Genomic DNA, 24,112 nt, shown 5'->3' with positions numbered 1-24,112 from the left:
TGGGAAGTAATGGAAGAGACAGTGCCAAGGACATGCCACAATTGTCCTCAAATAGACTCAGTTTTGTTCATAAATTGATACTGATTATTTGATACAGCTCATAGTCAGTGCCTTAAATCCCTTGGCCTCCTGGGAGCCCTTACCTTTATCACCATTATCATCTTTATCAGCACATGGAGTCCAGCAGTCTCAACTAATTCCCAGTGTAGCTCTGCTCAGCACAGCACAGGTCTAATTAGCAGGAATAATTGAAAACACCTGTGTGGGTCTGCAGAGCCATAAATTACATCTACAATGTGCTCTAGAATAAACTAGCAGTCACAGTGGAAGGTAATTGTGAAGGCTGCCAGTTAGGGGTTGTGTCTGCTAATGCATTTTTCTTTGATTTGCCCTAGTGTTTGTTTTCTATTCAAAGCAAATACAGTTCAGCATTTTCAGCACTCTGCCTCTTTAGCACAAAAACACCCTTGGTGTCAGCCTTTATTTTGTTGCTGCACTCACAGTGCTCTTAGTTAAAAATACTTCAACTTCTATGAATCAACCACTCTTGTCAATGCCTTGTCAATCCAATCCAATCCAATCCATTTTATTTGGATAGCACATTTTGAAAACAACAAGGTTACCAAAGTGCTGCACAACAAATACAAACAGTAGAAATAAATAAAAGTAAAATGTAAAATACAGTCAATTAAAAGACAAACAGAGACCAACACAAACTCTCATGCTGTATTAAAAGCCAAGGAGTTAAAATTAGTTTTAAGCATAGGCTGTATAAAATATAGACATAGTATCCGTAACGTCACCCATCTGTTCCTGAGAGCTGTTTGGAAGCCAAACGACGGCGGCAGCCATATTGGAAATTTGGAACTCAACCAGGCAGAGTGTGACGTAAAGGGGCGGAATTTGAGCCTCCTAGGCATGTCCTTATTAGGGCAAAACTCGTAATCTTAATATCTTCTGAACTGTCGCGTTAGAAAAAAATTCACACCCTGTACAGTGTGTGCGGATACAGAGATAAGCTTCCTAGAGCCAAGCCGTTTTTTGAACCAGGCTGTAAACATGTTTATTAATGCTGCAAAGATCGTCTTTTTCCCATTTATGTCTATGTGGTTTCAGGTGTTTCTGCAGTCAGCCTCAAGCGGATTCTCGATGTAATGCAGTTTATAACACATCTGCATGGGCTTCATCGCTTTAGACCGGATGTTGCCGCTTGGTTTTAAGACGTGATTTAAAAGTATCCAGGGTGGGGGCCATTTTGACTTGGGTGGGTAGCTCATTCCACAGTTTAGGAGCTACAACTGAAAAAGCTCGGTCACCCCTCGTCTTTTGTCGGCTGTTTGGCACGAGGTGACACATCTGATCAGCAGACCTCAGTGCTCTGGAGGAGGCGTAGATGTGAATAAGGTCAGATATGTACTGAGGTGCCAGACCATTTAGTGACTTAAAAAGAAACATTAAAATCTTAAAATGAATTCTAAAATGAACAAGGTGCTGGATTTCTGATATCAACTTTATCAACAATGGTGGAGGTATTAAAGAGAAACTAAGCATTAGGGCTGGGCGATAATTTGAAAATGATAATTATCGTCATATAATTTTTCTAAATACAAATAACAAATGTTCGGTAAAAATTTGATATATTTAAACCTGTTATTACACCCCCCCAACCACTGGAAAGGTAGGGGGCGCTAATGTGACCTAAATGCTAGTTGCCACCCAACATTAGACCGAAAAAAGAAGGCGGCTTTGAACAGCCAATCATGTTGCAGGGTAAGAGGTATGCAGGCTTACAGACGTTTGGAGCGGAATGTAAACAGCTGAAATGAGCGACAGCGACACTGAAGAAAACTCAAAACCTAGCAGCTCAAAGCAGAGTCGTTAGTCTAACACTGCTGACTCTGCGTTGACTGTTAACTTAATTAACTTAAATTGAATATACTTTCAGGATGTGGGTAAAGGAAGAGCATGGAGACAACGAATTAAATGTCCACCGCGACTGCTTTACAACTGAACACTGAATAACTGTGACGCTTTCACTGCACTATGGGAAACAATATCACTCCGCCTGTAAAGCTTAGTAATCTTATAGGGGAGTGCACTACTCAAAACAGTACTCTATAAACTGATACACAGAATTTTAATTTAAATAAAATAAAGATTTGGTATTTATCGTGATAATTATCGATATAAAGTGATACAAATTTTTTTATCGTGATAACATATTTTTTCAATATCACCCACCTCTACTAACCACAGTCATACTCGACCTGCTGCTAACACTACAGCAATTTCTCAGTTGTTTTCAAGTTTTGTTTGTAAAATGCCTTTTAATGAAATCATTTATAAGGAATTAAGAGCATTTTAAAACAGGCTCAATGGTCATTACTAAGGAAAGAGGAAGTGCCAAGGCTGTTATCATGTTGGACTACTTAAAAACACAGGAGTTCACCTAAGGGCCATGCCTGACATTATGGGTCCCCACCATAGACAGTATATTAACAGACCAAAATATAATTTGGACAAAAAAAATATTTTTTCACAGGGGACACAGCGGTCTACTGAGTAGAAGAGAAGCAGCTTTGCAAGGACAGTCATGAGCTCAGGTTTAAACGTGCCCTGATAAGTCCATGAGGCCAGATTCCAATTATCACGTCCACAAGAACTCACGTGATGTGTGATGTGACCGCCTTATTGTTTCTCAATGTACTATCTTTTCAAATGCGTGAGTTATCTAGTTCAAGAATCAGCATCCCATCTCAACTTTTCAATCATATTACAAACTGTGTAAATCCTCCCCAGTCTCATTTACACATTTTGGTTCTAATGAAAGCTTTGTCTAGTCTGTAGATCTTTTCATTCATTCAACATCAGTATAATTTTTTTCTCTAATTACACTGCATATGTCATTATGTGTATATGTGTGTGTGTACCGTGTGTATGCTGTGTATGTCCACCCTGGTGTGAAGAACCAGAACACAGACAGATGGTTGTTGGATGTGTTCACTGAGTGTTAAGTGCTTGCATCAGACAGCTGCTGTGTTCAGTGGGACATGCAGCAGCACTTAAACACAGCTTCGTGTGTGACGTGATGTTGGGTTACAACAAGGCTTTTTCACTCCTCTACAGCTATTTTTGTACAGCAGCAATGTTGCATGGAGTGACCCGGGTGGTTTGATCCTGATTTACTGCTTGAGCGAGATGGACCCTAATCTGATCTATTCTACCATCCTGACTGTCAGAGGTCCAAAGTTTCAACCCAGTGTTTTACAATCAAACGTTCTCTGACAGATCTATTAGCTGCTCATCAGTGAGATTGTGGGTTATAGATAATCCTTTAATCTGGAGGAAATCTCTTCCTGTTCATAAACAGAAAGGGATGATGAGGAATATGTTTTGAATCCTGTCTGTCATATTTTCAGCAAATCAGCTATTAAAATATAGGAAACACAGTTTTAGTAGCTATAATGTAGACTATGATGGCCACAGGTACCGATGTGCTGAAATTAACAGACATTGTTCATAAGGAGTGAGATGCTGCAAATTTAAAAACAGCATGGATACAAAAAAACATACAGAAGTCCACATGAAGGCAACGACATAACATGAGGCAATTAAAAAATATGCAGTAGGAAATGAAAACAACAAAATTAACATAATGATAGATGCAGGGTCAAAAACACATAAACCCCGAAAACAAACGCAACAGGAAAATGCTCCATATCCAGTCATCTCTACAGAAATGCTCCAGGCCATGAGTAAGAACTGAGTAGAGCATGATATTTCTCAGAATAAACTGTTTACACAGGGAATTTTTGGCCACTTGGAAGAAAACTTATTTTAGGCCCATGGGGGGAGACGCTGTCAGATCCAGTCATAGGCTGTATATAACATTTACAAAGTCTAAATGACATCACCCATTGGTTTCTAGGGAGGTGTTCGGAAACTATAGACTGTATAAAATTTGGACATAGTATCCGTGACGCCACCCATCTATCCCTGAGCCCTGTTTTAAAGCCAATCGACGGCGGCAGCCATATTGGAAATGCGGAACTCAACAAGGCATAGTGTGAGGTAAAGGGGCGGGGTTTGAGCCTCCTAGCCAACAGCTATGTGTTCCCGTCTGGGAGTCAAGTCAGTCATGTCCTTATTTGGGCAAAAACTTGTAATCTTAATATCTTCTGAACTGTCACGTAAGAAAAAACCTCACCCCCCGTACAGTGTGTGCCGATAGAGGAATGAACTACTGTAGCCAAGCCGTTTTTTGAATCAGGCTGTAAACATGTTTATAAATGCGGCAAAGGTTGACTTTTTTGAATTGGTGTCTATGTGGTTTCCGGTGTTTCAGTAGCCAGCCTCAAGCGGATTCTAGATGAATTGCAGTTTATAACACTTCAGCGTGGGCTTTATAGTTTGAGACCAGAGGTTGCCGCTTGTCGGAAACCCAAAGATGGCTGTATCCATTTTTAAAATGCTGTCTCCAACTGACTTACAACTACACTTGAAACCGGTAAAGAGGTGGATTTTAGGCCATAGCCTTGCTGCATGGCAAACAGCAACAACACGCCCACCTAGGGCGAGGAGATCATTCGATAATGATAAATATCGTGATATAATTTTTCTCAATATAAGTATAACAAATGTTTAATAAGAATTTGATATATTTAAACCTGTAATTACACCCCCAAACCACTGGAAAGGGGGGAGTGCACTACTCAAAACAATAAATATAAACTGATACACGGTACACAATTTGATGTAAATTTAAATACAATTTTAGAAATTATTAAAAAAAATAAGAATTTACAAACTAAAACTTCACAAAAATCCCTGCTTCCTGTTTGCACTGTCAGAAATGAGAGATACAAGAAGTTTATCAGATAACTAAGTCCAGCCACAACCTAAAAAAACGTCTTTAACTTTCACTCAGGAGCAGAAATCTGCCTTTGAATTTCAATGAAATAATGATCTGATATTTATTGTGATAATTATCGATATTGGATGATACGAAAAATGTTATCATGATAACATCTTTTTTAAATCACCCAGCTCTATGCCCACCTGTCAGTCAAATCAGCCTTGTACTTAATTATGCCTAATCATGTATAGCTCTTAGCCTTAATTTACTCATAACACAACTCACACACTTACAACCGCTGTAAAAATTAGTGTCATAATAAAGGCTCTAACGGAGATTCTCTGCTTTTTGGGCCAGTCTCAAGTTGATACTAGCTGTGTGTATGTTTAGCTCACCAAACAATTAAATGTCCTCACCCTTGTCAACACCAGGATTACCAATTGGTTAAATTAATTATAGATATTTGTATTATTGCAGGCCTGACATGCTAGTCATCTGTTGTGTCTAAGCTGTACGCAGAAGCCACCCACCCTTAACTAGTTGGTGGCTTCTACCATGTTGCTATTCTGCGTGACTACCTGGATGTAAACAAGCACAGATAACAGATTGCAGCTCGTTGTACAGTGGCAGTATTTTCAAGAAAATGGGGATACAGTTGTATGTATGCTGTGTCTCGTTAAACTGCCATAACACCTATCAACTGGAGGAATGCATAACCAGTGCAGGCATGCAGACTGACACAGGACCGCCAGACAGCTGGAGTCATGTGACCAAGGTTTTCCTGTGGCAATCCCTGAATCAAGGATTCTCCTCCCCTTCCATGTTGTCTTTATCAGCCTCTGAAAATCTCAGGCCTGCCTCCGCTCTAAATGACATTTTTTTTGTCATAGCTATGTTAAAAACGATCTAACGATAGCACAGTGTTTTTTATTCTGAAATGAAACAGGTTTTTATTTTGTTTTGGTGCTTGACTTCCTGTCCTGGCGTCCGGCAAAAATAGAAGTGTTGCGTATCTGATCCATTGCGTTATGACCTGCTGGATCAGAGATGCAGCCAGAATGCAACGGAGCAGACCAGTGGGGTTAACACATTGACTAGTATAGAAACCTATAAGATCCGGTGTCCAGCTGTGACGGATCGGAGACGGACAGGACATGGATCTGGTGGAATTTGGCTTTTAAACCTGTAATGAGGACCAAATGCTGGTTGTGCTAGGAAATTAATAGTTTTGAAACATCCCTAGTGGACACTGAAAGAACTGCATTTTTTTAGCTTACCCTTTGGCTTCTTTTTCCAGCACTGGAGGGAATCAAGGACCCCACCCCCTCGCTTGACATCCCTTTGAGTTTTGGTCATCTCTAGTGATGTAGTTCTGGATGAATCTGCTATTAATCTTAAGAATTAAATCAAGCTTTGTTTTTTCAAGCTCCCTGTTGGTGTTTGAAGCAATCTTCTCCTCAACCTGCGTTCATGGAAGCAGGGACTTATGAAAAAAGGACTGAATGAGGCTCAATGATTGTCCACATGCACTTCAACAGATTAAGAGAGTCTGAAAATTACAGCTGAGACTCCATTAAGACAGATTATACCAACAGAGGCCTGTGAGAATGTCATCAAGTAGTGCCAGAGGAAAGCAGTATTACAGTTCAAGATTATGCTCTGTATAAACTGCAAACACTTAAAGCCACACATTTAAGTACAAATCCTCTAACTGACCTGCAAACAGAAAAATATGCATGCACAGTAATAAGTACGGATGGGTCTGCATGCAGAGTGTTTTTCAGCTCAGGTATCAGTCTAGGAATAACAATTGGTGATTGCCTCCTTGTGGGATGACGTCTCTCAGCAGAGTTGCTCACGTCAGAGAGCTGCAGGCTGAGGCGCACTCGCTGTGTGTTGGCAAACTGAGGTGATGTTTTGGATGAGAGCTTGAATAAACATAGCCTCTGCTGTTGCTGTGAAAAGACTCATTTACTCCCACCAAGAGAATCACAATGTGGCTTTAACTCTTTCATTGGACTCGGAAGTTTGAAGCTCAGCAGGGATTTCAAATTTGAATCCCATTTCCATCTGGTCCTGCTGTTTTTATTCTTATTTACTTTTCAACTATTTTTGACACTTTTCTTGTGAAGCTTTGTTAAATTCTATTTTTGTCTATGAAAAATAAAGATTCTGGGATGTTTTTCTATAACAGATGGCACCACTGAGACAATATAACTGCAGAGGAAGACTGAGTACCATCACGTCAGCCTATGTGTGCACTGTTATGATGCATGGTGTTAATATGAAAGTAAACATCAAACAACCCATGATTTATGTAGGTTTATTAAATGGTTTATGATTAGAAACACTAATGCTTCTGAATTGAGATGGCTGCTGTGTTAACAATGTTTATACTGGAAGTACAAGATGGATTGAAGTCAGAGTAAACAGTAATTGCTCATGCAGATAGGGGCATGACATAGTGTCTACAGACTACAGAGCATTTCAGTTTGGATGAGCCATTCTTCATGGACCACGGACAAGTCTTCTTCTGTTTCATGCCACAATGCTGCTCTGCTGCCATGTGTTCAAGCCTCGGGGCGGAACTTTATTGTTTATGTGGTTGTTCTCATTTCCTCAAATTTTACCCTTATACACCACATATTGATCTAAGGTTTGTTTGTGCAAATAAGTCACAGCATTATTATTTTTTTTTTTATCACTTTGTTTATTGGAAACAGTTTCACAGGTAGAAAAGCAACAGTACAATGTGGTACAGAGGACTTCCATTCTTCCCATTTTTCCCTCTTTTTTCCATACAACAATTACACAAATAAGGAAAATAAGAAAATCAGACCCAAATGTAAAAAAAAATATATATATATATATAATAAAAATAAATAGCCACATCATTTTTACTTAAAGGTGACATATGCTCTTTTTCATCAAAATATATTGGTCTTAGAGGTCCCCAAAACATGTATTTAAAGTTTATTGCTCAAAAAGCACGTGTGTCTTTGTACACAGCTACGAACATGTAGTTATGTGGCTATGCTAACTAGCGCTAGCACTTTTCCATGAAAAATAAAAAATCATCCACTAGATCTTCAAATCTGCAGACGTGGGGAGTAAAACCGACCTTTTTGTTTATTAAGACAGCCTACAACTAGCATGCCTCCCTCCTAAGCTCCTTGTTAGCACACATGTGTGCAGGTAATGATAAACGGAGGAGGAGTTGAGTTGTATTTTATACAGTCTATGAGCTGAACATGCTCCGAGCTCTGACTTCAGTTACAGACCGGATGGCGTTGTGACGTATGAAAAACACTGAAAACTGAAACGGCTCGTTTCAGCACACATTTACAGAAAGGTGGAGAAATCAAAACAGGGGCAGAATGGATTTTTTTCATTTTCGGGGGGTTTGTAGACATGCCAAACAATTAAACAGTCAATTTTGCATATGTCACCTTTAAGTAACCATGCATGTCAGTAAAAAGTTATTGGTTGTATTTTAACATTAAAAATGTTTATCCATAAAATACACAATGTCTTGATCGTAATGTATCTTGAAATCTGTGTTTTCCTAATAAAATCATTAACATTTCCCAAAGAGTACTTCACCTCAGAATGACTATTTGGTTGCCAAAATATTGTCCTACTTTTGAAAGAATATTTTCCTCAAGGCGTTTCATCTACCCCCATTTCACCTTAAGTTGCTTCAGACTTGGACAACAAGCTTTCTAAAAATAAGAGCTTCTGATGGAATTATTCTGTTTTCACTGGACTATGTCCAAGGATGTCATGTATTTCCTTTGTCATTGAACTTAATGATTGTAGAGCTCTGTCCAATCAGCTCTGCTGTTTCAAGCTCCACTGGTCAGGGCCATTTGAGAGGCGCCCTTGTAGCTGGACAACCCCTCGTGTATTGTCCCTGAATGGCTTCCTCCAGCCTCCTTGTGATTTGCAGACCATCTGAGTGGCAGTGTGGTTCTGTGCAGTGATTTGTCCCACGAGATGGGGCCCTGCCTCTGCCATTGCTACCGTCAGCAACTCTGCTACAACTGTGCATGCATACAGGATACTGGCATTTGCTGAATTCAAGGTGGCATCTTTTCAATTAGAGCCCAGTGAAATACCTTTTCAGCCCTTCGAGTGGCCTGGCGAACTACAGCCAAAGGGGGCCCCGGCGGTATAATGATGCCTGGCACAATAGTTCTACTGTTCTCCAACCCGTTCCCAGGAAACCGCACAACATGTGCCATTGTGCACTGTGCTTTGCTGGCCAACCACGTTGCCTGGCTTTAGCCAGAGACACCGAGAGGCCTGGCTGTGCAGTGAAGCTCGCAGCAGCGTGGTTGGTAGGTACAGAGGGCTGCGAGATGAAGAGCAGGATTTATTCACCTCACACTCCTTCGGTGTGTTAAAATAATATCGCACAAAGCTACTTTTAAAAGGGCGGGCTGTGAAGCGGAAGCAGCCCGAGGGAACAGGGTCAGCTGAGTGCTTGCCAAGGAATGGTAGTACAGAAAACCTTGCACATTGTTGCTCTGTTGAACCCTCAACAATAAGAGAGGAAACCAAGAGAAAAGTGACAAGCAGAAAAATGGAGGCACAAAGACGGCTCGAACTGGTCTGTAGCTGGTCCTAACTGGTTCTTCTCCATTTATCTCAATGCTTGACTATTTGAATGTGTTTCTCTTCTGTGGCCCCCAACGTGCTCTCCATTAAAGTCTGCAGTGCTGTTTATGCCCAGGAGCAAAGGAGGTCATTCAGCGGCAGCCAGATAGAAGGCTTTAGACGATGGCATCCAGGAGATACATGTCAGTGGGGGCCTCTCTGGGCCCCACAAGCCAGCTGGTCTGCCAATGTACAACGCACCACAACAGGGTACCGAGGAAACAGAGGATAATGCAATGCCCAGTGTGTCACAGTCAACTTAAAGCTCTGTGTCCTCTGAGCGTTGAGCTGTCAGCTGATATGTCAATTATTCATGGGGTTTGCCAAAACAGCAACTCAACGTCAGCTTTAAGTTTTGACATCAGAGGAGTTAGTGTTTTTTAGCTTTGGGTTAAATCCGAAAATGTTGGTTTTAGAATTTATACATTTCTATTTTTCTTTTAATGGGAAAGTTAAGTCAGAATGCTCATGTCTCAGTGGCTCCAATCAGGAAAACTACATGCAATTTAATCACGCCATTGTTTATAAAGAACTGCAGGGAATGTTGTGTTGTTGCTTTTTCTTGACATCTCTGTTGTCATTCTTTCCATCAGAAAGTGTTTTGGAGTTCAGTCACGTCCCTGTTGGACCTAAAGGAAGACACAGACTCCCTTGAGTGCCCTCAGGGCGGCCTCTTTTATCTTCCCACGTGGCCCCTACTGTTTGAAACACATTGCTCGTGCAATTGCACTTGTGTGTCCATTCATTTTTGATTCAGTTGGACTTCCCAGAACAATTCAAGAAGGCAAGATATATCATCATTGCCATGCATCTTAATTTCAACTTTTTAGAGCTAAGGATGATAGGAATCAATTAAAATCTGTATCTGCTAATAAATGTAAAAGCTTCAGATTCAGGTGGTGCAAACTTAAAAACTACATGCGGTAGAAAAAACACTGTACCATTTGTTATGAAATTGGAGAGTTCTTCTACATTCCTACATGAACTGTGCATTAAACAGACAATCATCTTCCCAGTTTTTTTCAATGGAAAGTAAACTCATGATTCATCACTATTATTCTAATCGAACCTTTCTTTGTATCCACAGATCCCAACATTAAAATAACTTCACTCTCTTGGACCTTCACAAACATTGACCCAGCCTCCTACATTTACACACTTCAACAGGCTTGATAACCAAGAAATCAGAGCAAATATGAATGAAGATAAACCAGCAGAGGCTGTGGAAACGGCTCCTGCCGAGTCCAACGCCATACCAAATGGAAAAGGCCACGAAGCTGGGGAGGAGATCACTGCATCGGCGAAAACACCACCTGCAGAGGATGGTGAAAAGTGAGTACATTTCTGCTTAACACACAGTATATGAAGTGTAGCCTGAATTGTCATGACATTATTGCTGAAACATTTCAGGGCATGGTGCCCTAAAATCAGGGCCTTAAGTTTATCCCACATGACACATGAATCCTGGCAGTATTGCTACTGACAGAACTCCCAGCAAGCCTCAGGTCTCAAAACCTCTCTAAATGAAAGGGAAAAATACTTGCAAGGCAAAACGCCACTAGGGAAAAAATACTTGCCATGACCTTTTTCGTTCTTTGCAACAAGGGGAAAGCAAATCAGTGATAGACAGAGGGTGTCAGTTTGAGAATCTCTTTCGTTTGAACATCCTGTCCTCTATAATAAGCCTGCTGACACCGTTTAAGCAAGGTGACACGAATTACTGGGTGCTTTTACTTGTCATCTTAACGTGTCACTTCCAGAAGCTGTCACATGTTCTCGTGCATCAAAAGCTTGCATGTGCCTGAGTTTTTGCTAGTCACAAGGAAAGCTCCATCAGAAATGTAACGTAATGATTGAGCCAAGATATTGTTTTCATGAAATGATACATTCTCTGATTTTCAGGTTGGGGAGCTCAAATGCTGTTATAATGTAAGGTTACTGATCAATTGAGTGTCCAAAGCAAGTGTAGAAGTGATACACATGAGTACGACACCATGACAGCATTTTAGCTCCCCATCCTGAGCATGGCATGCTAGGATAATGGCTGCTTGATGAATATGGTCAATACTCACAAAACTTAAAGGAACAGATTATGAAACATATTAGTATTATGGTGATACTCTTATCTCATTTGTTATGTAATATTCATTTATTGTGCAAAATAAGAAACATACTTAATACTTAAAACTGCATATTTTTTTTTATGACAATTGCTTTCAAACAAAATTCATACAAAAAGATACATCCTACTTAAAACTTGGATGATGCTCTCCCTCAGACAATCATAACAATACCCACAACCAGGGCAAATTTGGCGAATTTCACATTTGACATAGTAAGGAAACCTAACCTCTGTTCACAGGGAACATGTGAAAAGTGCAACTGTACACCAATTAAACCCAAATTAAATAAAATGGTTTACTCTTTGACAGTAAATGTGCCTAAATTAGACAGCTACATGTAGGGGAGAACGGGGTTGGTTGTCACACTTTTTACTGTTTTGATGATTGCTCATCATCAAAACATCTTTCAATAGTCATTCCTACATTAAATTGAAGCATAAGGTGTTGGCTTGAAATGTGTATCCCTCTCATTTTCCAACTCATTGTAACAAAGAGGCAATTAACTACCAAAGACAGTCTGACACATTGTGACAACCAACCCCATCAAGGGGATGGTTGTCAGACACTATGTGGATGGTTGTCACACACTATGGGGTTGGCTGTCACACACTATGGGGTTGGTTGTCACAATGGTATTTCAATGGGAAAAATATTAAAAAAAAGGCAAGAAGGCAGAACTAAATTTGAAAGTTTAATTGCACTGACAAGTGATAGGCCTACATAACTTAATGCATTTTCACATAAAATGAGCAAGGAACATGAACAGGAAACACATCTTTAGGCCCGCCTATATAACAACATAAAGAACAAAACAAATAGGCCGAACAATAATGGCCGACTCAACTAGGCTACATGCAGTCACTGTCTGAGTTACAGTGATGGCAAATGTAGGGTCTACGCACTCCAACTATATTCACCATGCATGATTTTGCCAACATAGGGGTTGGTTGTCACATGTAACAACCAACCCCAAAGAGAATGTGACGACCAACCCCAACTGGAATTTTTTGCTAGCATCAAGGCTAACAGCCATCTAACAACTACTTAGCTAGCTAATAAAAATCTAAACTATAGCTTACCCCTCACACTTTGTAAGGGTAACACTTGTTTTGTTATAAACCAATTTGAGAGACAGTGCCCTCTGGTGGCAAGATATAACAAGTGTGCCAACCAACCCATGTGACAACTGACCCCGTTCTCCCCTACCTTACAGACTGCTGTTAAAATTCAAATTTAACTTAAAACATCAGCCCAACATGTGTGCAGCAGCCCATTATTTTATCGGTTAATTATATCGGCGGGTATCGGCGTGTTGGCCGATATCTGATAGTTCATTTTAAAGCCAATATCGGCCGATAGCGATACTGTACCGATAATATTGTGCATCCTTACCTCAAAGTGAAGGCAAACGATTCTGGAGCTCCCCCTACTGACTGGTTTCAGTATTGTCAGGCCAACCACCTCTATGTTACAATATGGGAAACAGGTAAATCTATAAAATCAAATGCAAGCCAATTTTTTTTCTCTTAAACATGTCATTATAGTTAGTTCTTACCATGCTGATTTATGTTTCAGTGATCTGTAGTCTAAGAAGTTACATTTGAAATAGTTATTTGATGCTAATATAACACTATGGTTGACAGCTTTGTTGATAATGCTGATTCTTTGTGCACACCATTACTAGAGTATATAAGGAAACGTAATGATCACTAACACAAATGTCTGTGGCATTTTCATAAATGTGAGAGTCGCCTCCCGATTGACACAATAAGCTTTTCTGTGATCTGAAATATCTTTGCCGTTTTATTATTATACATAAATTAAATGTGTAATTTGGTTAAAGCAAGGCTCGTGACATCAATACTGTGGCCGATCCCTACTGCGCAGATTCTTGCTAGATGTCAGTTCTTGCCATGTGGGATATTTTGGCATCACGTTTGTACAATGCAAAGAGGTGGAGACACAGTGTCCCATCTTTATATACAGTCAATAGATAAGACTGATGCTGCGGGGGCTTGTGGTTTACTCTTGTAGGCTCTATTATTTTCACTACAAACACTTTCTGTCCATTTATTGCCTGCTGATGTTGTCTTCCAACATGCTCACTGATTGTGCTATCATTTGTGATGGATAAAGGACTGAGCTTAAATGCCTAATTATCACGTAACTGGTGAAACACTTGTGTCCTCTTTTTATGTAATGGATGGTTTAATTAAAATGTCTCTCTCTAGGGTTTAGATAATACTTTTTAGATGCTCCCCTCGATGTATTATATGCTTTATTATATTGTGACTGAGGGTGTTGTTTTTCCACTTTGTGCTCTCGTTGGGTGATGGATGGCGTCTCCCTACACTGCTAGTAGGGAAACTGTACCAAATAGTGCCCAGAATGCTAGGTATGTATGTTATAATGATGAACTGTTTCACACTTTCAGAGTTGTGTTCATCATAAAAATGTTATAGCAAATTGCATCTTTAAACATATGAAATGATATAGTTTGTGTTGGCATAATTTCCCTTGTAGCTCTCTCACAGTATCTCTTTGCATTAGTCCACACAGAACTGAGAATGCAGAGGCAAACCTCCCAGAGAGCCAGGAGTTCTTATCAGGCGTGGAGGACAAGAAGACCCCACGTTTTACAGATGTAAGTTCCTCATATCTATTTAGAAGGGTATCACATATACAGTGTGTGCATGCACTGTTATCAGGTATTGTTAGATGAAGTATATAAAAGTGTTAATTTGTCTTTCCTCTGATTTACTTTGTCTATAGTTTGAAGGGAAAACCTCATTTGGGATGTCTGTCTTCAACCTGGGAAATGCAATCATGGGAAGTGGAATCCTAGGACTTGCCTATGCCATGGCCAACACAGGGGTCGTCCTGTTTCTGTAAGTTTTTCATATACATTTCCATACAGTAAATGTATCTCTTTAATAACAGATTGGAAGCACTGGATTGAATGAATCATGACACACAGCTGTTGTGTTACTCATTTTGTAGAAAAATAACACTTTTTATTTGTGGCTGAATACCTGAGGGTGTGAGAACTGACATTTTAAACAATTAAAGATCTAAAACTTCTGCTGCAATATTGTCAGTCAGGAAAATAATGTCATATTTCATTACAGCTTCTATTTTCATAAACATTGAATGCATTTAATTTTTATGCAGTTTTATTCCATTCGGCTGCAGAAAGTTATTATGTTGATGACATTCAAATTAAAAAAATAGTAAGGATCATTAAGTTAGTCATGTGCATGCATTAAATATCCACATGTAGACGCCGGAAAGCTATGGTAGCCTTTTTGCTAAAACTGCACTTTTTTTCATCAAGATCCTTGTTTTTTTGTTTTTATTTAACCCAGTTAAAGATTGTCCATAGTACTGCTTGACTTTTGGTTGCAGACAGTTCATAACAGATATTCTACAGGTGAAGCAAACAAAATTATTCTATAACCCCTGTTTGAAAGCAAAGAATACAAGCATTTTTAAAATATATTTCAAGGCTATCTTAAGCCTTTCGTCTGCAAATGTTTCAAACGTTTCAGTCGTTAGAGTTCTAAAGAGCTGAAACAGCTGTATGCAGGAAGGTCTTTACAGTTGGTGCTCTATTGCAAAGAGGAATGAGCTATACCAGGCTTAAGCTACACATACAATACTTGTTTGCAGTTTTATTTAATTCATTGAATTTTGTTGATCTTTCTAAGATATTATTTGACTCTTGAAAAATAGTACAGTTGAGGCCGAAATGATTAGCCCCCCAGGAATTTTGGAACATTTTAATTCTGCCCAATGTTTGCATCATTGATAAAACTTGATATAATCAAACATTCACCAGTGGCATTTAGTAGCTTTGGTACATTTTGGAATGTAAAATACATTTTTAGGCTTGTTTTATATCAAATATAGTAAAAAAAATGGCGTCCTCAAAAATATTAGCCCCAATGTGAATTTTTGCTTTCAAAACACACCTGTGCAGTCAGCTGGCTTCCTAACAACACCCGTCGGTCAATTGGCTTCCTAACAACACTTGAGCATTCAATCAGCATTGAGATTGACTTAAGGGACTCCAAACAGGGCACTTGAACACGTTATTGAGAGGGACTTCTCTTACTAACCTTGCCAACGACAAAGGAAATCAGTCTTGAGCTCAGAAAGAAGATAATGGAGACTCATAATAAGGGGGAAGGCTATACTGTCACTTCCAAGCATTTTACAGTGTCTAGAACAGCTGTAAGTTGCATCATTGTATAGTAGAAGGAGTCAAACTCTGTAAAAAAGAAACCTAGGCAGACCTTTGGTAGAAAGCACAAGATTTCAAGAACCCTGGAGAGGAAAGTAGTCAAAGATGTCAGCAAGAAGCCCTGGACATCTGCCAAAATGATTGTTGCTGACCTTACCTCCTCTGGAGTTGATGTTTGAAGGAACACAGTTGTGTGGGATCTTCATCATTATGGGCTTCAGGACCATTGGGCCTCATTCACTAACAGTGCGTACGCACAAATACGTGCTTAAACTGTGTGTACGAACGTTTGAAGCACAAATCTGGGATTCATCAATATATTCTTACTTGAATTTGTTCTTAAACTGCAAACAAAAACAGAACTTCTTCAGACTATGCGTACGCACAAATGATGACGACCAACTTTCTCAGAAAATGTGAACACATACTCTTTTAACTAAATGCATGACATATTTGAACCACTTTAAGTAACAGAAAAAAGGCAGATGACTGTCATATAGCCATCTTGCAAAAAGAAAGGCAGAAAACTCATCACATTTTCTATTTTCGAGGTTTTATTTTAAGGTTAGCTACTATTTTTGTCAATATTTTTTTATTCTAATGAGTAAAATGTACTATTTAGACAACTTAAAAAAAACAAAAAACATTCTGGAAGACATCTCACAACCCCCCATTTGTGACCCCTATTTTGGGAACCCCTGATCTAAAAAACGGATAGCTAGTTGATGAGCATATTTTATGTTATATTTAGCTTAAGTCTCTATCCTGTTTATTCTAAAATGTTGTTGTTTATAGGTGAGATATGACCTGGCTTATGACTCCGTTTGTGAGTCCCGAAACTCCCCCCCTCAAGAGGTGCGCTATAACAACGTCCATGCCCTCACGCGTGCCATAGTAGAGCGCACATATAGGCTGCTGAAGGCTCGTTGGTTGTGTTTGGGCACAGCTGGTGGCAAGTTACTCTACGCCTTAGGTCGGCGCTGGGTCTTCAAACAAGACAATTACCCAAAGCATACGTTGAAATTGGTCCAACAGTTCTTACAGGACACCAAAACCAAGGTCCTGGAGTGGCCTGCACAAAGCCCAGATCTAAATCCTATGGAGAATCTGTGGCTGGTGCTCAAAATGAATGTCCATGCTCAGAAACCATGTACTTTGGAGCAGCTGGAACAATTTGTATTGGAAGAATGGGCGAAAATCCCTCAAGAGACATGTGCCAACCTTGTAAAGAACTACTTGAAGAGGTTGTTGTCAGGTGTATCTCAGAAAGGGTGCACTATTAACTACTAATAGGCAGGGAGCTAAATATGAGACATTCATAATAAACATGTAATTTTTACCTTTTCTTGTTTCAACTCATTGCATCAATATAATATCCTAATCAAACATAGTGAACATTTTGACTTTGTTATGTTGGAAACAAATGAACTATAAACACTGAATGGTCATTTTCATGGAGAAATCAAGGGTTCTGTCTAATTTCACAAGGGGGGCCAATAATTTTGGCCTCAACTGTAAATGTAACAGACCTGACCCTTAAAAGCTTGTAGACTGGATCATAATTTTCTCTCAGGTGATCTCAACACGTCATTTAATTACTGTTTAACTGAAAGAGTAACATGTGGATCAGTAACTTCATCATCACTAGTTTTGGGGGCTGTCCAATGAGTCACGGACTTATCATGCCTGAAACTGCTGCCATCAAGGAGAGGAGATCCTGTGTGCTAAATATTACTCATGTGTCCTCTCTTAATTACAGCCTGTGGGCATAGTTTTGGTTTACGCTTGCTGGATTATGCATGAAGCTATGAGGTGGAAATTTTGCTCAAAGTTGGCGTAATATCTGACTGCTGGACAGTCAAAGCGTTACGTGCTCGTTTCAGTCTTACAAGAATGACATAATTCCTTCTTGTCGTGAGCTCTCTGGCTGCAAGGCTGGTGTGTTTTGTCCCATGTTTCTCAGAATAATCAGGGTGTTTGCTGGGTGTAATCTCACCCTCTAGCACTGGCAACATCAACACTTTCACCTCCTTGTCTTTTTCGAGCTGCTTTGACACCTCTTTCTGTTGGTGCTAAATTACAAAATGGCTTGTTTTCTGTGAAAGATGAAAAGGCGCTGCTGCAAAACCTCCAGTTTTACCTATGTTTGAAGATTAATGATATGTTTTTTAATCAATCAAAGATCCCTGAATAAAATAATAATGCACAGCTCCTGTGAGAGATGGGGTTTTGGATGACTGTAAATCTCTTGGCTTGGTTTACGTGGATTTGTGGTGGATAAACCAGATATCCCCCTCCCTTTCATGTTTGTTTGCCTCACAGCAAACTGTACAAAAGGGAGTCGATAGTATATTAGAATTTGCATTCAAAAATCTAATCATATGGTTGGGGAATGTAACTAGTTATGATGCTCAGCAGACACCATCAACTTGAAATCTAATTGGAGGATGTTGTCTAAGGCAGGTCTGCAGGATTTCCCATGTGTTAAAAGAAAGCTTGTTAATATGAGCTGAGCTATGTGACTGTGGTTTTTCAAACTGTCTACTGTCTGGACTGGTTGAACCTGGTGTCACCGAACGCCAAGGTCTTTGTCACCCGGCTAGACAGGAGCCCAAATGAACATGAGCTGATTAGTCTACATTTTACTCCGCTGAATACACGCAATCGCGTGCAAATTAATATTACGTGACTGACCACATTAGACAGTGTGTATGTGCATGAAAGGCTGTGTCATTGTGAGAATATCTGCAGCATCTTGTTTCAAACAAAAGAATAGCGAGTGAGAAATACAGCAGGGTCAGTGTGACATATTTGGCAAGGGAAATTGGAACTTTTTATGAGTTCCTCAGCTGGTGATCACATCAAAAAATACTTAATCTTTGTTCTTCCTGGTAATGCATTGTGTCATTTTGAACTTGAGGTCATGCTCCGAGGGGAAGCAGAAGCCCTGAAAATGCAGCGACTGTGTATGAATAAAAACAGGGAAGTAAACAAAGAATAATAGATATATAAATAATAAATGCCAGCAACTAGAAAAGTGTATGCTGCTAATGCACTAACCTGCATACTGATGGGCGCCAAGGTAGCATTATTAAGTCCACAAATTGATATGTATTATTGTTTTGTGCTCATAAATTTACATACCCTGGCAGAATTTAGGATTTCTGTGTTGTCATTTGCGTAGTGATGGCTTTCTTCCAGCGACTCAACCATGCAGCCCATTTTTCGTCAAGTGCTTCCTCATTGTGCATCTTGAAACAGCCACATCACCTTTTTTCAGAGAGTCCTGTATTTCAGCTGAAGTTATTTGTGGGTTTTTCTTTGCATCCCAAACAACTTACCCTGGCAGTTGTGGCTGAAATTTTTGTTGGTCTACCGGACTGTGGTTCGGTTTCAACAGAATCCCTCATTTTCCTCTTCTTAATTAGAGTTTGAACACTGCTGATTGGCATTCTCAAGTCCTTGGATTTATTTTTATATCCTTTTCCTGTTTTGTAGAGTTCAATTTACCTTTTCCTGCAGATCCTTTGACAATTCTTTTGCTTTTCCCGTGACTCAGAATCCAGAAACGTCAGTGCAGCACTGGATGAAAAATGCAAGGGTCTGTCAGGAGCCCAGAAACTCAGACCTTTTATACACACACACTGATTACAAGCAAACAGATCACAGGTGAGGATGGTTACCTGTAATAGCCATTCAAACCCATATGTGTCAACTTGTGTACATGTTTTCAGGCCAAAATCACCAGGGTATGTAAACTTTTGATCAGGGACATTTGGGTAGTTTCTGTTGTCATTATGATATAAAAAGAGTAAACATTGTTGTTTGACAATAAATGGCTTCACCAAACCACTAACCATGAGTGAAACAAACCCTTTTCTCTTATCATTCATATTCTCTGAAAAATGGCCAAAAAATCACGAATTCTGCCAGCGTATGTAAACTTATGAGCACAACTGTATGTCCGTTGGATGATACTTATAGTAAAGTACCTCAGAAATACAATCATGAGAGACGTTGTTGTCTTATTGTTTGTGATAATTTTAAAAACTATGGATTATCATGTCACTGAGTGCATTGTGTGTCCAATCCTGTCAAGTTCAGTAATGACTTTTGTGAGGACATAGGTAAGGCATCTACTTTTGTACGATGGTACGAGGCACTATTTCTCTTACACTCTTCATCATAGGACATGTAATAGTTAACAGGGAATGAGGGGGAAAGATACAGCAAAGTATCACAGAGTTCTGTGTGTCAATCAATATTTTAGTGCCACACTTAGCAGGAGCATTTTTTAACACTTAATGGTTATATTGCAGATTCAGGTACGCTTTTACTTCTATTGCTGGAGGGACTGAATAATTTATTTTCAAAATACCTGTAACAGTTCAAATTTTGTAGACATGTTTGCATTGATTTGTATTAGTTTTTCAGATACATTCTACAGCTAGGGCAAGTTCAAATGACAGTGTTAGCCAGTCTGACTGCTGGACAATGAGGGATTAAAATGGTTGAATTGAACTTGACTGAAGCGTTTAACAAAACAATGTTAATATAGAAATTGTGGGAACATAATTTTCCGTTTTCGAATAAAACCCTCTCCATGTCACAAAATATTAAAATCATCAAATAATATTATTCTGACCTATGACCAGCCCGGCCCCTAGCTAAGGTGTGATATTTAACACTAGTTTGGCACGATCTCTTGTTTCTGCTTCCCTCAGCCTGATGATTCATATCACACAGATTTTGTTGGTGGGTGCAGAGGCTTTGGCAGGTCAGTGGCCTTGGTCTGGGTAAGAATGCATCGGGGTGGAAAGCTGTGAGCAGAGCCACAGTGTCCCAAGTGTGTCAGTCTGTCTGACTGTCAGCAGATCTGTCCTCCCACTGCCACTTGACTGACTAAATCCCCCACCACGAGTCAGCCCAGCATTCCTCCACATGGTCTGATGAAAGCCAAATGAAGAAGAAAAAAAGGAAAAACCTGTTAGTTTGCCAACAGTTGAAGTCAGGATGAAAGACATGCTGTTTGGCTTTTCCTGAAAGCAAAGGGAATGGAGAGAGTGTGTAGAGAGAAAGTTAAGTTAGAGTCGCCAGTAGTGACAACAGAAAAAGAAGAAAATAGAAACAGTTAGAATGAAGTGGACTGGGTCAGGGAAAGTTACTAAATCAGGGACTCATTCACAAAACCTCTGAATGCTGTGGACAATACCAGATGTCTTTTAAGCATCCCTTTCAGAAATATATTCACTCTGAGTAAGAGAGCTTCAAACGCAATAAAACACCATTCATGAATATGAGATTTTTCAAATGATTGTGTCAGCTCTTCAAAATGATCATTAAATACCTTTAGTGCAACTTGCAGGTTATTATTTCTACCACATTAATAACTAACTTATAAAGATTTAGAGAAAAAGTAGCCCTTTTCATTTATGCTTCTGAAAATTGCTTTTTCCCCATCATATTACATCACATCAAGGACTCAGGCTCTCCCACTCTGTCCACGTTTACATGCATAGTAAGAGGCTGAAAATATGGACTGACTTTTCTGATACAATCACCTATAAAACAGAGTATAAAGACACTGTCATCACTTCCTCTCTGTTGCGCGCTCTGTCTTTCTTTCTCTCTCACTTTACTTTCATCAGCCTTAAAAAAAAACGCAAACAAACAAAACCAAAGATGCAGACACACACTGGGAGAGCTGCGTGAGGTGCAGTGTGGAGGATAAATGGACTGAAGTGACAAAGTGAAATAAATAGTAGAACTCTAGAGGAACAAATTATATGAGTTGAAAATAAGGACTAAACTGCAGAGTGGAGTCTCAGATTACAGAGCAAAAAATAGACAAAATAATCTGTGCAATAAACACACAAATCCAAGTCATGTAATGGTTGTATATTCACCACAATGACTGTTATAGACTACAGTGAACCGCTTGTGGGTGTCAACTCCCAAGCTTATCAATTTAAGCATGTTGAGACGTACAGTACATCATGTAATGTATCATATTGTGGACTGGATATGGAAATAAATGAGGGACTGTGTTCCTTACTGAGTAACGTACAAAGCCTAACAATGACGAATACACATATAAATACACGCTCCTCTCCCCTATGACTCATCAGTGTCTTTATTCTGTTATTATAAACTAACAACCTGTGACTTGAACACACTGTTAGATATGATCAGCTAACGCCGCTCATTCTCCTCTGGGTCACATTGCTCCTCAACTTCACGTGTCCCATGGCTGTTATTTCTCATATCTTGTTCTGTTAATTCTTTGTTTGACTTCTAACCATAGACTGTAAATGGACCGTGTTGCGCCACCCTTTTCCCGTTGTATGGTTTTTAAGCCAAAAAAAACCCGTGCCCATGCGCAGCCATTGTGCAGCCAGAGTCTGCACAGTAGAGAATTTCTGTGGTTGCCATGGTAATTTCTGTGTTGCCACGGTAACAAGCTCCGCCCTACAGCATACCGTTCCCTCTACGGCAGCTGTCAATCAAAGTGAATCCAGAAGTAAAACCCAGTTTTTTAAAACTCTAATAACTAAAGAAAAAGAAACTTTTTCAGAAAAAAGAGGCCTTGAACACAAAACAGTCAAATAATAACTACATATCACCACAGCACACGGATATGAGAAACATTCGTACCACGTGTTTTTATTTTTAAAAGTTTGACTGCAGCTCCATTCAAATGAATGGGGGAGACAGAGTTTTTGACCTATACTGAAGCCAGCCACTAGGGGGAACAGTTTTTGTGGAAGCTTCACTTCCAGCCAAGCGAGCTGCACCCCTGCTTCTAACAGGCTCAAGCTTGATGTCCGTCGTATGCAGATGAATAACATTTTCCTCCTCTATATTGACAAGACTGGTATTTAGATCCAGATTATTCATGTTGAACATTAGCTCACATGCTCCGTCACATCCTGTTGTGTGTTTTTGACGCAGAAATAAAATTTGTAAAAGCGACTCCAGAAGCTACTGTAGTGCTTTAATTCCTTAACTTACTTTGGGAACCACTGACTTAGTCTACAGTTGCAAACATTTGTCAAAACCCTAGAGTCCCTGTAGGAGTTGTAAACTATTTTTTTTTTTTTTAGTTATATTTTTGGGCTTTTTCGCCTTCATTGATAGGACAGCTGAAGAGAGACAGGAAACGTGGGGAGTAGAGAGTGGGGAAGACATGCAGCAAATGGTCGTGGCCGGGAGTTGAACCGGGGAGCTCTGCGACGAGGACTATAGCCTCTGTATGTGGGGCGCTTACACCGCTAGGCCACCAGTGCCCCAGGTGTTGTAGATTTGACCATATCGTTATATCACCATCAGTAAACAATATTTGAGTATTGTTGAGATGTTGAGAGGTTTTGAAAAGACATAAGCGGCTTTCCATGTGCATTCAGGAAAACTGGTTCTCGACCGAGTTACATTCATAGACTGTATAAAAAATGGACGTAGTATCCGGAACGTCACCCATCTGTTTCTGAAGCACTGTTTTGAGACCATCGTCCGTGGCAGCCATGTTGCTACTGTTGAGTGAGTGTGACATAAACAGGCAGAGTTTTAGCCTCCAAGCCAAACGCTACAGTGTTCCTGACTACACCTCTTTTTTGTACCAGGCTGTAAACATGTTTATTTCTGCTGTAAAGATCGTCTTTTTCCTATTCATGTGTATGTGACTTCCGGTACTTCCGGATCCAGCCTCAAGCTGATCCTCGATGAACTGCAGTTTGAAGGATTCATATTTTTAGACCGGAGGTTGCCGCTTGGTTACATTCCCAGAGTGGTCGTCTATTCAGCCCCTTGTGTTGTAGCTCAGGCATTTCCAAGATGTGGTTATTCTGTGAAAATAAGATCTCAGTCATGTTCTCTTCTTGAGTGATTTTTATTGAGACACTGTAGAATTTCATTTCAGAGTGGAAAACAATTTTTCAAGGAGCAAAATATAGAAATCCAAAGATAAGATGGAAAGATAGATGCTCATTAAAGCTGTGGATGAGTCAGCGGAGAGAGAGAATGATTGAGGCCCTGTTTGATGAGACAATGCTTTACATAAAATGTTGCAGTGACTGAAGTGGGTTATTCCTGCACTGAGAAACAAAGAGGAGAAGATTAATGTTTGCAAAGGATTTTCCTCATTCTGTCACTCTCTGCATTGCATTGGAAACGTTTCTTTTGAAAGTGTCCATCTGGTGTGCTTTGATTACTTGGTGTGGCAGAGGGCAGGGTCGC

The 24,112-nt window shown here is 39.8% G+C and overlaps 1 protein-coding gene across 1 annotated transcript in view; it reads left to right on the top strand.

The window, feature by feature from the left end:
• Positions 1-24,112, top strand: part of LOC117823165 (sodium-coupled neutral amino acid transporter 3-like) — a 56,136-nt gene that overhangs the window by 15,113 nt on the left and 16,911 nt on the right. The window contains exons 2-4 of the mRNA XM_034698249.1: positions 10,602-10,846; positions 14,188-14,281; positions 14,410-14,525. Coding sequence (XP_034554140.1) covers positions 10,710-10,846; positions 14,188-14,281; positions 14,410-14,525 — 347 coding nt within the window. The 5' untranslated portion in view covers positions 10,602-10,709. The remainder of the gene's footprint in view (positions 1-10,601; positions 10,847-14,187; positions 14,282-14,409; positions 14,526-24,112) is intronic.

This window comes from Notolabrus celidotus, chromosome 1 (genome assembly GCF_009762535.1).
Source record: "Notolabrus celidotus isolate fNotCel1 chromosome 1, fNotCel1.pri, whole genome shotgun sequence".
Lineage (NCBI taxonomy): Eukaryota > Metazoa > Chordata > Actinopteri > Labriformes > Labridae > Notolabrus > Notolabrus celidotus.
This window is presented reverse-complemented; position numbering and strand designations above follow the sequence as displayed.